This window comes from Clupea harengus, chromosome 7, assembly GCF_900700415.2.
Source record: "Clupea harengus chromosome 7, Ch_v2.0.2, whole genome shotgun sequence".
In the NCBI taxonomy this organism is placed as follows: domain Eukaryota; kingdom Metazoa; phylum Chordata; class Actinopteri; order Clupeiformes; family Clupeidae; genus Clupea; species Clupea harengus.
Window position 1 is genome coordinate 26,732,431 of NC_045158.1, and position 12,500 is coordinate 26,744,930.

Sequence of the window (12,500 nt, forward strand, 5' to 3'; positions counted from 1 at the left end):
CAAAGAGAAGACAGATAGCCCATACAGAAGAGACACTGGCATCAGATAAACAGCTATTCATATCCCCAATTCAGAACACAGCATCTGATCCATCATGCAGCCACGTCCCTTCGAGTCGCGTCAGCACTGCAAAGAGGGTGAGCCAAATATGTTGGGGATTCATGAACGTTTTGCTAAAAAAGACAACAAAATATCAGATCCTTTAGTACAGATAGGGGTGACATTTGAATGCGAGGGACCTTGACTTAAAAGAAACTTTATTTAACACACCATTTGAAAACCATTGAAATACCACTGATAATAATCAGTCTATTTCACCTGTTGCAAAACAAGCCTCCCAAAGTCATTAATAGATATCATCCCCTCCTTTACAAACCATTTGAACAGAGCTGTCACAGTGTGTGGCGTCCTGTGTGTGCTGTTAGAGTGTGTACTCCACCAATAATCTTGTTTCAACCAGGGATTTAAACATAAATCATATGTCAACATCCTGACCTTCATGTTTTGCTTTGTGGGATTTAAGGATGGCCAACTTGGCCTGCCCTAACAAGAAATTGGCTGTCATATCGTTCATGCCCAGCCTGCCAGTATACACACACAAGTGAACACAAACAGTTTTTGAAAACATAACCCCCTTCTTCATCACCGCCTCTCCCAGCACAGCACATAATGGTGCTAGCCTCACACTGTTAAAGAAAGTATTAGTATATTTTATCATGAATGTTTTAGCTAAAAGGCTTGTTCAAAATGTTGTGTGTAAAGTGTGTAAGGTTGATTTTGGAAAAACACTGAGTGAGCAAAGAATGTGGAACCAGATGCCTCACGTGATGTTTTTCTGGCAGAAGGAGAGAGCGGGTTGTAAAATGACTCGTGTGCTAAGCAGAAGTAGAATTCAGCTTAAATGCAGGTGAACCCTAAGTGCATCCCAGCGTCCTGACTGTCATACTGTGTAAACATTGTGTTTGAATAAAAAGGACTTGTTTTTTAGCATGGCACGTCAGACAGACTTAAGGTGTCTGTGTCTCCGTCAGGGCCCTGTTCGAAAACCGTCCAGTTCACTTACATGCTGGGTAGTGTTTTTAATCTGCTAACTAACTGTTGAGGGTCTTTTCCCTGACACACACACACTGACTCCAGCTTATCTGGAGCAAATGTACCATGCATTTTACATTTACATTTAGTCATTTAGCAGACGCTTTTATCCAAAGCGACTTACAATGTATACACATTTTACATTTACACTGATGGCACACTGCACATCAGGAGCAATTAGGGGTTCAGTGTCTTGCTCAAGGACGCTTCGACAGGGAATCGAACTAGCAACCTTCTGCTTACTAAACGACTTATTTACCTCCTGTACCACTGTCGCCCCCAAGCAGCCACTTCTACTAAGGGTCACCTGACCTGTTGGGCAATGGAGACACACCAGACGCCATGAAGGAGACATCCCATCAGGCACTGAACGGAGAGAGAGAGAGAAAGAGATAGAAAGAGAGAAAGAGAAATAGAGAGAGAGATAGAAGGACAGAGAGAGAGAGAGAGAAAGAGATAGAAAGAGAAATAGAGAGAGAGAGAGATAGAAAGACAGAGAGAGAGAGAGAGAAAGAGAGAAAGAGAAATAGAGAGAGAGAGATAGAAGGACAGAGAGAGAGATAGAAAGACAGAGAGAGAGAGAGAGAAAGAGAGAGAAAGAGAAATAGAGAGAGAGAGAGATAGAAGGACAGAGAGAGAGATAGAAAGACAGAGAGAGAGAGAGAGAAAGAGAGAAAGAGAGAAAGAGAAATAGAGAGAGAGAGAGATAGAAGGACAGAGAGAGACAGAGAGAGAGAGAGAGAAAGAGAAAGAGAGAGAGCATGGTTTTCTGTTCTCAGTCACTGTAATCAAAGGATGCATCCAGAGAGAGAGGACCGAGAGCAAAGGCCGACGCGTCTCATCAGAACTCAACTTAGCGGAGATTTACGGCAGTACGGGTCTCTGAGAGCTCGGGCACAGGACCACTGATTTTCTCAAGGGTGCTTTGCATCTCAAGGAGAAAAAGTTGCACAAATCTGGCCCCTCCAAAAATGTCCCCTCCAAGTCTCCTCTCCCCTCAGTAGAAAAGCGTAAAGATTAGAGCTATCATGCCCTAGGGGAGCGGAAAGGGAACCGCACTCACTCTGCACTTAGGCAGGATAGATAACGCTGTCAAATTAATACCAACTAATAACAATTTTCAGCCAATTAAAAGTTATCACAGGTTAGAAATGCAGGTGAGCAGCAGACTTGTGCAGCAAAGTGGTGACACACCAAGGGCTTTTAGAAGTTGTCAAACACAGGACAAGCAAGAGGAGTAGACAAAGTAGCACACAAATGCCTCTAATTTGCTTGGCACTCAGAGTATGCAAAGCAAGTACAACTTAATAACCTGGGCAGGGTGTGCTGGGTAAATGGGTCACGTCCTCTGACTGCTAAGGTAATTCCAAAATGGCCGCCCCAAATTTAAATAAAATACAGCTATCTTTCTACACAAATAGACGCACATTAGCCGTAACACTCGAGACATTCGCCTGTTCGCCACACACCGAGTCTCTTGGGACACAAGCACACCGACACTGATACAGACACACACACACACACACACAAACACACCTAGAAGCCGCTGTAGTATATAGACAGTAGCCGTGCCGGCTGATAACTTGTCATCTGAAGTATTTTTCTTCCAGGAAACTGCGTAAACTCAATGTTCACCTTTTAACATCAAGTATGATTGGCTCAAAGCATGATACAGGAAAAGCCTTCTATAGATGTATGACTGAAATCTAGATCCTTGCGGGTTACAACAAACAACTAATTGAATTGGCACAAAATTAAAAAATTATCGATTTTTTTCATTATTGATCGCACATCGTACAGAGGGAGCGGAAGTGAGCAGGGGGAGGGCGTAATAACTAGTTTGTGAAAGACCCAAAGAAACGCAACACAAATATCCGACGAGGCAAAATCCCGGACGATTTTGGAATCCCTGCCGGACAAAAGAGGACGTCTGGTCACCCTACTATAGTCAGCAACTTCAATCAATTTATGACGTCACAAAGTGACTGACTATGGCCTACCCTGACTAGGCCGCATCATGGAGCCGTGCCAGCAGGGGGCCATCGGGCCTATGAGGCGAGCTCCAGCAGGGGGCCATCGGGCCCTATGAGGCGAGCTCCGAAGGCAGCGTCTCCACTGACAAGCGCTATGTTCCCTAACGCTACGGAATGGGAATAAACCATATGGGAAGAAATCTACGGAAAATTAGAGTGTGGCAACAGTAGATATACTATTGGCCCGGAAAACTCATTCTGCACCGATAATATTCAAACTATTGGTACGGAATCTAATTCCATAGCAGTAGTGCTCTAACTATAGTTCCGGTTGTGTACCCTTAGCAGGTATCTTTTTTAAACACTTCTAAATATATACTTGCAAACTTCACAATGTCAATGTATTCAAGCCTAAAGCACAAACACAAACTAATGATATCCCTCAGCCCTGCCCTCAGCTATGTGGGCAATCACCACATCCACATCATCTCCTGAGGAGACCCAGGGTTCGTGACCCAGCTCTCGCGTAGACACATCATCTCCTGAGGAGACCCAGGGTTCGTGACCCAGCTCTCATGCAGACACATCATCTCCTGAGGAGACCCAGGGTTCGTGACCCCGCTCTCGATTAGACACATCATCTCCTGAGGAGACCCAGGGTTCGTGACCCCGCTGTCGTGTAGACACATCATCTCCTGAGGAGACCCATTGTTCGTGACCCAGCTCTCGATTAGACACATCATCTCCTGAGGAGACCCAGGGTTCGTGACCCCGCTCTCGTGTAGACACATCATCTCCTGAGGAGACCCAGGGTTCGTGACCCAGTTCTCGATTAGACACATCATCTCCTGAGGAGACCCAGGGTTCGTGACCCCGCTCTCGTGTAGACACATCATCTTCTGAGGAGACCCAGGGTTCGTGACACCGCTGTCGTGTAGACACATCATCTTCTGAGGATCATCTTCTCTTGTGCAGACACATCTTATGGGCCAACACTATATACACTAAACACCAAAATACCACACCACGCCGCACCGCACCACACCACACCACACTGCACATGAGTGAAGAGTCCAATCAAAGTTGCAGGCTTGATTTAGGATTTAATTATGGCCTTCAGTCAGGGGAGCTGCGGTGATCTTTAATCACCCTACTGGCCTGGGGTCTATTACATGCCACTGTTGAAACCTTATTGACGTATGCACATGTATTCCAGAAGTTTACAGATGAAAAGCACTGATCAGTAGCAGAAAACCGTAGCTTGTGAACACAGCAAAAAAAAAAAGGCTCCACTGGCTTGTGTGATGGTCTCTGCTTCACTATGATTGATATCTACTCGAGGTACAGCAGAGCAGGATGTGACCCCATATGTCTAGCTGGAAACAAAGTAGTCTAAAACACTATCTGTCTTCAAACGAAGCTTGGCACACAACTCATCCATCCGATTGCACAGCCAAATAGCCACCTTGCATGGTATTAGGGGAATATAGATTCAAGTTACCAATTCAGTGGAGATATAATGGTCATTGATTTACAAAGACAAGGTCAGCAGTGGGGATATAATGTAATGAAAAATAACAATGTGTTCATGGTGATCTGGTCAACTCAATTGCATTTATCAGAGCCTCTATTTGTATTGGTTGTGTTCTTTTCAAATTCAATTTTCTTTAAAAATTCATTTTTAATTTCAGTTTCTGAGGCAATTAAGCTTGTAAGGGTCTTTGAATACGTAATAGTATTTTGAAAGTAAAAAGGTCTCACTGTCCTTAAGTATATTTAAAGTATTGTCAAAAGTGCATCATCTTTTATCCAGTTTTTAAAAGCATTTTTTAAGTTTAATATAATAAATAAATGTGAACTGATCTCTGCTGTTATGAGACTGTAGAGGCCCAAGCAGGTAGGTGTGTACGTGTGTGACTGACCTGGATTGTAACGATGCGCGGCATGGGTTGTCTAGTGTTGGCACCCCCTTCGATAGCTATACCCAGCGTGCTGGCATTCTTTTTCACCCGTACCAAAGATGGCTCTGCCATTGTGGTCTGCAGAAAAGAGCAGACATCTATTAGCATACGCTAAGCATTCAAACACAGCACATCTATTAGCATACGCTAGGCAGTCAAACACAGCACATCAAAGCAAAAGAAAAAGAAAGAGGGAACAAAGAGCGGGTGGGGAAAGAAAAGAACCTGGCTAATATTAAAAAGAAGAGAAGAGAAGAGAACTAAATGACTTTTAGAAGACATCCCCCCCCCCCAGTCCACCCCCTGTGCATTATTGACTCCAGACAGTCTTTGATCATGTCGTCAACCTTGAGGGAGATTCAAAGCTCATTTCTGCCAAGGCTCCTGTCTAATGTCTCCATGTCCTTTAATTAAGCTCTCATAGTCAGGGTGGTGAGAGGCGCTTGGTGTCGTGAGAGGCGCTTGGTGTCGTGAGAGGCGCTGGGTGTCGTGGAGTGCCATGTCTGCTTAGAGACGGGTGGCGTGAGTGCCATGTCTGCTTAGAGACGGATGGCGTGAGTGCCATGTCTGCTTAGAGACGGGTGTCGTGAGTGCCATGTCTGCTTAGAGACGGATGGCATGAGTGCTTAGAGACGGGTGGTGTGAGTGCTTAGAGACGGGTGGTGTGAGTGCTCCACCGTGCTGATGTAACTGACACAGCGAGGCCCAACTCAGACCCAACGGTGTTACCTGAAGAGCAAGAGCAAGATCACGCAGCGGCAATTACTGATGAACACTTTGACATGGGTTGTCAAAAAAGCTAAACATACGTTAGATCTTTCTAATTGGACTCAAGGGTTTAAAAGATGGAGGGCACTATTTTGACGGTGAAAGTGGCTGGCGGAAACATCCTATTCTGCCCAGGCTGGTTATTTATCATCAGGCGATAAATCGAACTTTCCCCGAAGGCATGGATTTTGGATTAAGGCGTGGCAACATATTCTTCTTTCACAGGGAACATTTGAATGCGCCAATCACAAACCATCAGCACCCAAGTTGGGTTTACCAGTGGTACAGGTTGCTAGTTCGATTCCCTGTCGAAGTGTCCTTGAGCAAGGCACTGAACGCCCAATTGCTCCTGATGTGCAGTGTGCCATCAGTGTAAATGTAAAATGTGTATACATATGTAAGTCGCTTTGGATAAAAGCGTCTGCTAAATGACTAAATGTAAATGTAAATCTATCTGCCGAAAACACCTTCCCTTTAATGGAGGAGCGGCGCATTACGCCTGCATATTTCTGTATTAGCAAGGAAGCAGGAGCAAACCTGTGCTATGGGTTAATGCAATAAATCCATCTAAGATATCCAGTCTAAGGTAACGTATATCCTGCCATGGTTTTAAAAAGAATGAAATGTTTGTTTTAAAAGGTTAAAACCCCTTGAAAGACTTGAGCATCTGGGAGGCCGTAGTCAAGTCTTTGTCCGACTTGAATTAAATGTTCAGTAAGCATTAAACGAATGGCATCCAATGTTGCACACCAGTACATTTTCCACAAAAGATATCTTGGCTGCAACAGAATGCAGAAATAGGTTGTATTCAGATTCATGCTGCTGTTCAAATTCATCAACATAAACAAACCTCCCATACTATATCTTATGCGCTCCCCATTCACGTAGGCTACTGATCACTGCTGCTCTTGCATTTTACGCATCGGTTTTCCCTCGTCTGTGGAATATCCCGTATCGTTTTGGGATGTTTAGTCAGCCAAACCTTCCAGGGAGCGCCCCAAGCGTGGCAGGAAAGCTTGGAGCGGTGTATGCCTGCACTGGGAGCGGTGTATGCCTGCACTGGGAGCGATGTATCCCTACACTGGGAACGATGTATCCCTACACTGGGAACGATGTATCCCTACACTGGGAGCGATGTATGCCTACACTGGGAGCGATGTATCCTACACTGGGAGCGATGTATCCCTACACTGGGAGCGATGTATCCCTACACTGGGAGCGGTGTATCCTTGCACTGGGAGCGGTGTATGCCTGCACTGGGAGCGGTGTATCCTGCACAAGCTGACTCAAAAGAGATGGCAGCCAAATTTGAATCAGCTTTGCTATTTATAGCCGCAGTCTCAGAACCTTTTGATCGCATCTTGTACATTGTAGTCCAAAATAAATTCTCCAGGATCTAGGCCTACACGAGACGGGCTATATCGAGCTCAATGAAATAAAATAAACCTTAGATTGTCATGGAATCTAAGTGAGCAAAACACTTTCTTTGTACAGGCCTCAAACTCACATAGACTACCCTGATAAACCATATGACAGTCAGTATGAAGGGTTGTGGTAGGGCATTTTGAAACAGGCCCCCCGAAACAGCTACAGAAGCCCGGGCACATTGTAATTTAGTCTGACGCAATCAATACCAAGGGATTGCTTGACAATTCTATTGGACGGCTTTAACCAAACCCTGGCTATGCCATCTTAATGCCTTTGATCACACCTTTACCGCTCGCTTTACCGCTTGTGCAACAGTGCATAGGCGCTGACATTTCCTCCAGCCGCTTTCGCCATCAAAATAGGGTCCGGTGTGCTATCTAGAGGAGATCTCATTTCAGTATCTGAGATTTCCCAGCGATAATGCTAAAATAAAGGTCACTGCATGTCTGGATGAAGGTACAATCTTAGATAGTCTTTAGTTGTGGAATATATTTTCTGAAATGGAAATAAAACTGAAATGGAACATTTTCAAACTTCACATTTCTCTTCCTCAGGCTGCTGAAGTTCCTTTTTAAGAGCTTCTACCTTTCCACCTTTCGCAGTAGGCGCTGGGAGGGTCACTTAAGTGGCATTCGATAGCCGCAGGGCAGGTCATTTATCAAAAGGTATATTGGCTTTTAAGTGAGTTGATGTGTAAGTGACTGTTAGTGCGGGGGGGTCTCACTGTTGTTGGGGAGGGTTGAGTTGATGTGTTAGTGTGGGGGGGGTCTCACTGGTCTTGGGGAGGGTTGAGTTGATGTGTTAGTGACTGTTAGTGTGGGGGGGTCTCACTGGTCTTGGGGAGGGTTGAGTTGATGTGTTAGTGACTGTTAGTGTGGGGGGGTCTCACTGGTCTTGGGGAGGGTTGAGTTGATGTGTTAGTGTGGGGGGGGTCTCACTGGTCTTGGGGAGGGTTGAGTTGATGTGTAAGTGACTGTTAGTGCGGGGGGGTCTCACTGGTCTTGGGGAGGGTTGAGTTGATGTGTTAGTGTGGGGGGGTCTCACTGTTGTTGGGGAGGGTTGAGTTGATGTGTTAGTGACTGTTAGTGCGGGGGGGTCTCACTGTTGTTGGGGAGGGTTGAGTTGATGTGTTAGTGTGGGGGGGTCTCACTGGTCTTGGGGAGGGTTGAGTTGATGTGTTAGTGTGGGGGGGTCTCACTGGTCTTGGGGAGGGTTGAGTTGATGTGTAAGTGACTGTTAGTGCGGGGGGGTCTCACTGTTGTTGGGGAGGGCTGGGCTCCAGGAGGCTCCGCTGAGGGCTGGGATGGGGGTTTGCCGGGGCGGGGGCTGCTGTCCTTGCTCAGGCCCCCCGACTCAGGGATGTCCACCCCACTGTCCTCACTCAGGGTCTGGCCACTGTCAGAGAGCTGGGACAGGGTGGCTCCTGCTATAACACACAGACAGAGAAGCAGAGTCATGCAGGTGTATATATAATATATGCATGTGCACCCACACACTCACTCACATACACACACACAAACACACACACACAAACAAACACATACACACAAACACATACACGTACACGCACACGCACACGCACACGCACACACACACACATACACATACACATACACATACACATACACGTACAGACACACAAACAGTTCATCCATTTACTGTACCTCATGCAGCCATTTAAGTGACTACAGTGTGCCCGTGGCCCTCACCTCTGGCCTGGGACAGCGCTCTGTCCTCCCCTCCGTCCGGCTCTGGGTGCAGCCTGTCCGTCTGTGTGCTGCAGGAGGCCACCGGCGACGAGCAGGGGGGCCACCCTGAACCCTGACCCCCCCCTGACCCCTGAACCCACCCTGACCCCTGACCCCTGACCTCTGGCCTCTCCAGGCTGGGATGGGGAGCGGCCGGCACCGGGAACGACGGAGACAGAGACGGAGAGGAGCGGGGAGAGGAGCGGGGAGAGAGGGCAGGGCTGCCGGACATCCTGGGCAGGACGGGCGACTGGCTGTGCGGAGACAGACTGGCCCCCTGCTGCTGCTGCTGCTGTTGCTGCCTCGCGGCCCCCAGGCAGAAGTGGACACTGGGCCCCTCCCTGCTAGGCCCCTCCCTGCTGGGGCCGGGGGAAATGGAGATGGTGAGGGGAGAGCCTGGGTGCATGGGGAGGGGGGAGGTGTTACGTGCCACGCAGGGAGGGGTGAGAGGGGGGCGGTGGGCAGGGCAGAGGGGAGACTGTGGGGGGTGGTGAGAGCAGGAGGGAAGTTGCGGGTGTGTGTGTGTGTGTGTGTGTGCGTGCGGCTGGCTGTGGGCACCCTGGGCGTGTGTGTGTGTGTGCGCGCGCGCGTGCGTGTGTGTGTGAGCGTTGGGAGTGTGGCCGCTGTGGCTGTGAGCGCTGTGGCTGTCGCGCTGCATCCGGTGCGGGGCGCAGAAGAGCTGCGAGAGCTTGGAGGACGAGGACGGGCGCTTGGAGCGGCCCTTGGGACTGGCGTGCTTGGGGGGGGGGGAGGGCTTGTAGGGGGGCGGCGAGTCAGAGGATGAGGGGACTTCGTCCTAGGGGTTTAAACACACACACACACACACACACACACACACACACACACAAGAAAACGTTCGAGCACACATTCATTATATAACATACATACAAACATATGAGAACACAGACACACACACACACACACACACACACATGAACATACAGTTATCACTTTACGCTAACTTAATATTCTTTGGACGGGCAATTAATCGGACACAATTATTAAGAGGTCACATCGGCCTTTGGGCAAAACAGCTTGACATTTAGAGACATGGAGAGAGAGAGAAGAACATTTCAAAATGTCAGATTTTCACATTAGGGAACTTAACCCCTTCAGGGTGACCTCTTTTAATCGCCCGTGCTGTGGTCGCCACGGTGACCATTCATGGGCTAATAAGCCTTATCCCTCGTGACGTGACGCGCAGCAAGGGGAGCGTTGCTCAGGGTGACACGAGTCTGTGACAAGCACATCCCTTAGAAATTACATTATAACTCTGTTGTTTAGAGGTAGTTCACAGTTGACATTATAACTCTGTTCTTGAGAGGTAGTTGACAGTTGACATTATAACTCTGTTGTTTAGAGGTAGTTGACAGTTGACATTATAACTCTGTTGTTTAGAGGTAGTTGACAGTTGACATTATAACTCTTTTCTTTAGAGGTAGTTCACAGTTGACAATATAACTCTGTTCTTTAGAGGTAGTTGACAGTTGACATTATAACTCTGTTCTTGAGAGGTAGTTCACAGTTGACAGTGCACTTTGTTTGTGATGCACACTCCACTTCATTGTCATAATTACCCATTAGCACGACGTAATTGCTTACTCATAGTAGGCAATTCAGCTGGATACCAAACAGTGTAAAATCCTGCAGGGGTACACTAGGAGTGTCTGCTCGGTTCGATCTGGTCCTACCACAGACTGAGAGAGGGACTTACCAGCGCGATGTCAGGTAGGCTATTAAACATCTCATGGGCCGCTCGGGACAGACCACCCTCCCCTTTAGACTCGCTCTGAGGGAACACAGATACAGTAATGGGAACATTGTCATTCTATCTGAGAACGCAAATCAATGGAAGATCATGACTTAAACTAATGAGATAAACCAAAAATTAACCACCACAACACACACACATAGACACACATAGACACACACTCGCACACATACACACGCACACACACACACACACACACACACACACACACACACACACACACACACACACACACACACACACACACACACACATTCACACGCATACACACACAGACACAGACAAAGACACAGACACACACACACACACACACACACACACACACACACACACACACACACAGACACAGACACAGATACAGACACAGACAAACACAAACACAAACACACACACACACACACACACACACGCATGCACACAGTCAATTCCATTGGTTATACTAAACGTGATTCCCCGATGCACCCTTTCCTTGTTTTCATCATCTGATGCGTCTCATTAGATTCCAGTGAGCTGCAGCTAAAGACATTTCAATTAGGAGCAATTATCGTTCGCGGTCGGGTGTTATTTCTACAAGCACGGAAATGAGGGCCGTCAACTCCGCCGGCGATTAAATCAGCCGCTGGATGTGACACACAAACCGATTCCCCAATCAGAGTGCACACTCCCCCTCAGGGGAGAACACGGGAGGCAAACACGCACAGCTCAAACACGCTCAGCTCTCATACTCTCCTCAGGGGAGAACACGGGAGGCAAACACGCTCAGCTCTCCTCATGAGACAAGTGGATGATATGGGGAGTCTGGAATTACATTAAGGTCTATTTCATTCTGTCTACACAATATCTGTCTCTCTTTATCCAACACTCTACGTTTGGTTGCCTCCATGATTTCTCTATATCTATCTCTTTCTCCCCCCCTCTCTCTATCTTTCTCTTTCTCCTCTTGCCTCCTCTTCTCTCTTTTCTCCTTTATTCCCCTGCAGGCCATCCCTTTCTTTTAGCCACAGATGGATTACTGGAACCAATACGAGCACAAGTCACCCATCTGAGCCCAAATGAGCTGGTCGCAGTGGAGATGCCTTTAGAACCGAGAGGGAGAGAGAGATGGGACACGAGCTGGTCGCCGTGGAGATGCCTTTAGAACAGAGAGGGAGAGAGAGATGGGACACAAGCTGGTCACCGTGGAGATGCCTTTAGAACAGAGAGGGAGAGAGAGAGGGGACACAAGCTGGTCACCGTGGAGATGCTTTTAGAACTGAGAGGGAGATAGAGATGGGACACAAGCTGGTCACCGTGGAGATGCCTTTAGAACAGAGAGGGAGAGAGAGATGGGACACAAGCTGGTCACCGTGGAGATGCCTTTAGAACAGAGAGGGAGAGAGAGATGGGACACAAGCTGGTCACCGTGGAGATGCCTTTAGAACAGAGAGGGAGAGAGAGATGGGACACGAGCACAGTGTAGATGCCTTTAGAACAGAGAGAGAGAGATGGGACACGAGCTGGTCGCAGTGGAGATGCCTTTAGAACCGAGAGGGAGAGAGAGAGGGGACACAAGCTGGTCGCCGTGGAGATGCCTTTAGAACTGAGAGGGAGAGAGAGATGGGACACAAGCTGGTCACCATGGAGATGCCTTTAGAACCGAGAGGGAGGGATGGGACATGAGCTGGTCGCCGTGGAGATGCCTTTAGAACCGAGAGGGAGAGAGAGATGGGACACGAGCTGGTCACCGTGGAGATGCTTTTAGAACCGAGAGGGAGAGAGA

At 47.8% G+C, this 12,500-nt stretch overlaps 1 protein-coding gene across 1 annotated transcript in view; it reads right to left on the minus strand.

Annotated features, from left to right (window-relative positions):
• LOC105891661 (whirlin-like) overlaps nucleotides 1-12,500 on the minus strand; it is a 66,684-nt gene that overhangs the window by 1,963 nt on the left and 52,221 nt on the right. Inside the window, exons 8-13 of the mRNA XM_042708129.1 lie at nucleotides 10,685-10,759; nucleotides 9,595-9,766; nucleotides 9,201-9,366; nucleotides 8,912-9,107; nucleotides 8,479-8,715; nucleotides 4,988-5,104 (exon numbers count right to left, since the gene is read on the minus strand). Coding sequence (XP_042564063.1) covers nucleotides 4,988-5,104; nucleotides 8,479-8,715; nucleotides 8,912-9,107; nucleotides 9,201-9,366; nucleotides 9,595-9,766; nucleotides 10,685-10,759 — 963 coding nt within the window. The remainder of the gene's footprint in view (nucleotides 1-4,987; nucleotides 5,105-8,478; nucleotides 8,716-8,911; nucleotides 9,108-9,200; nucleotides 9,367-9,594; nucleotides 9,767-10,684; nucleotides 10,760-12,500) is intronic.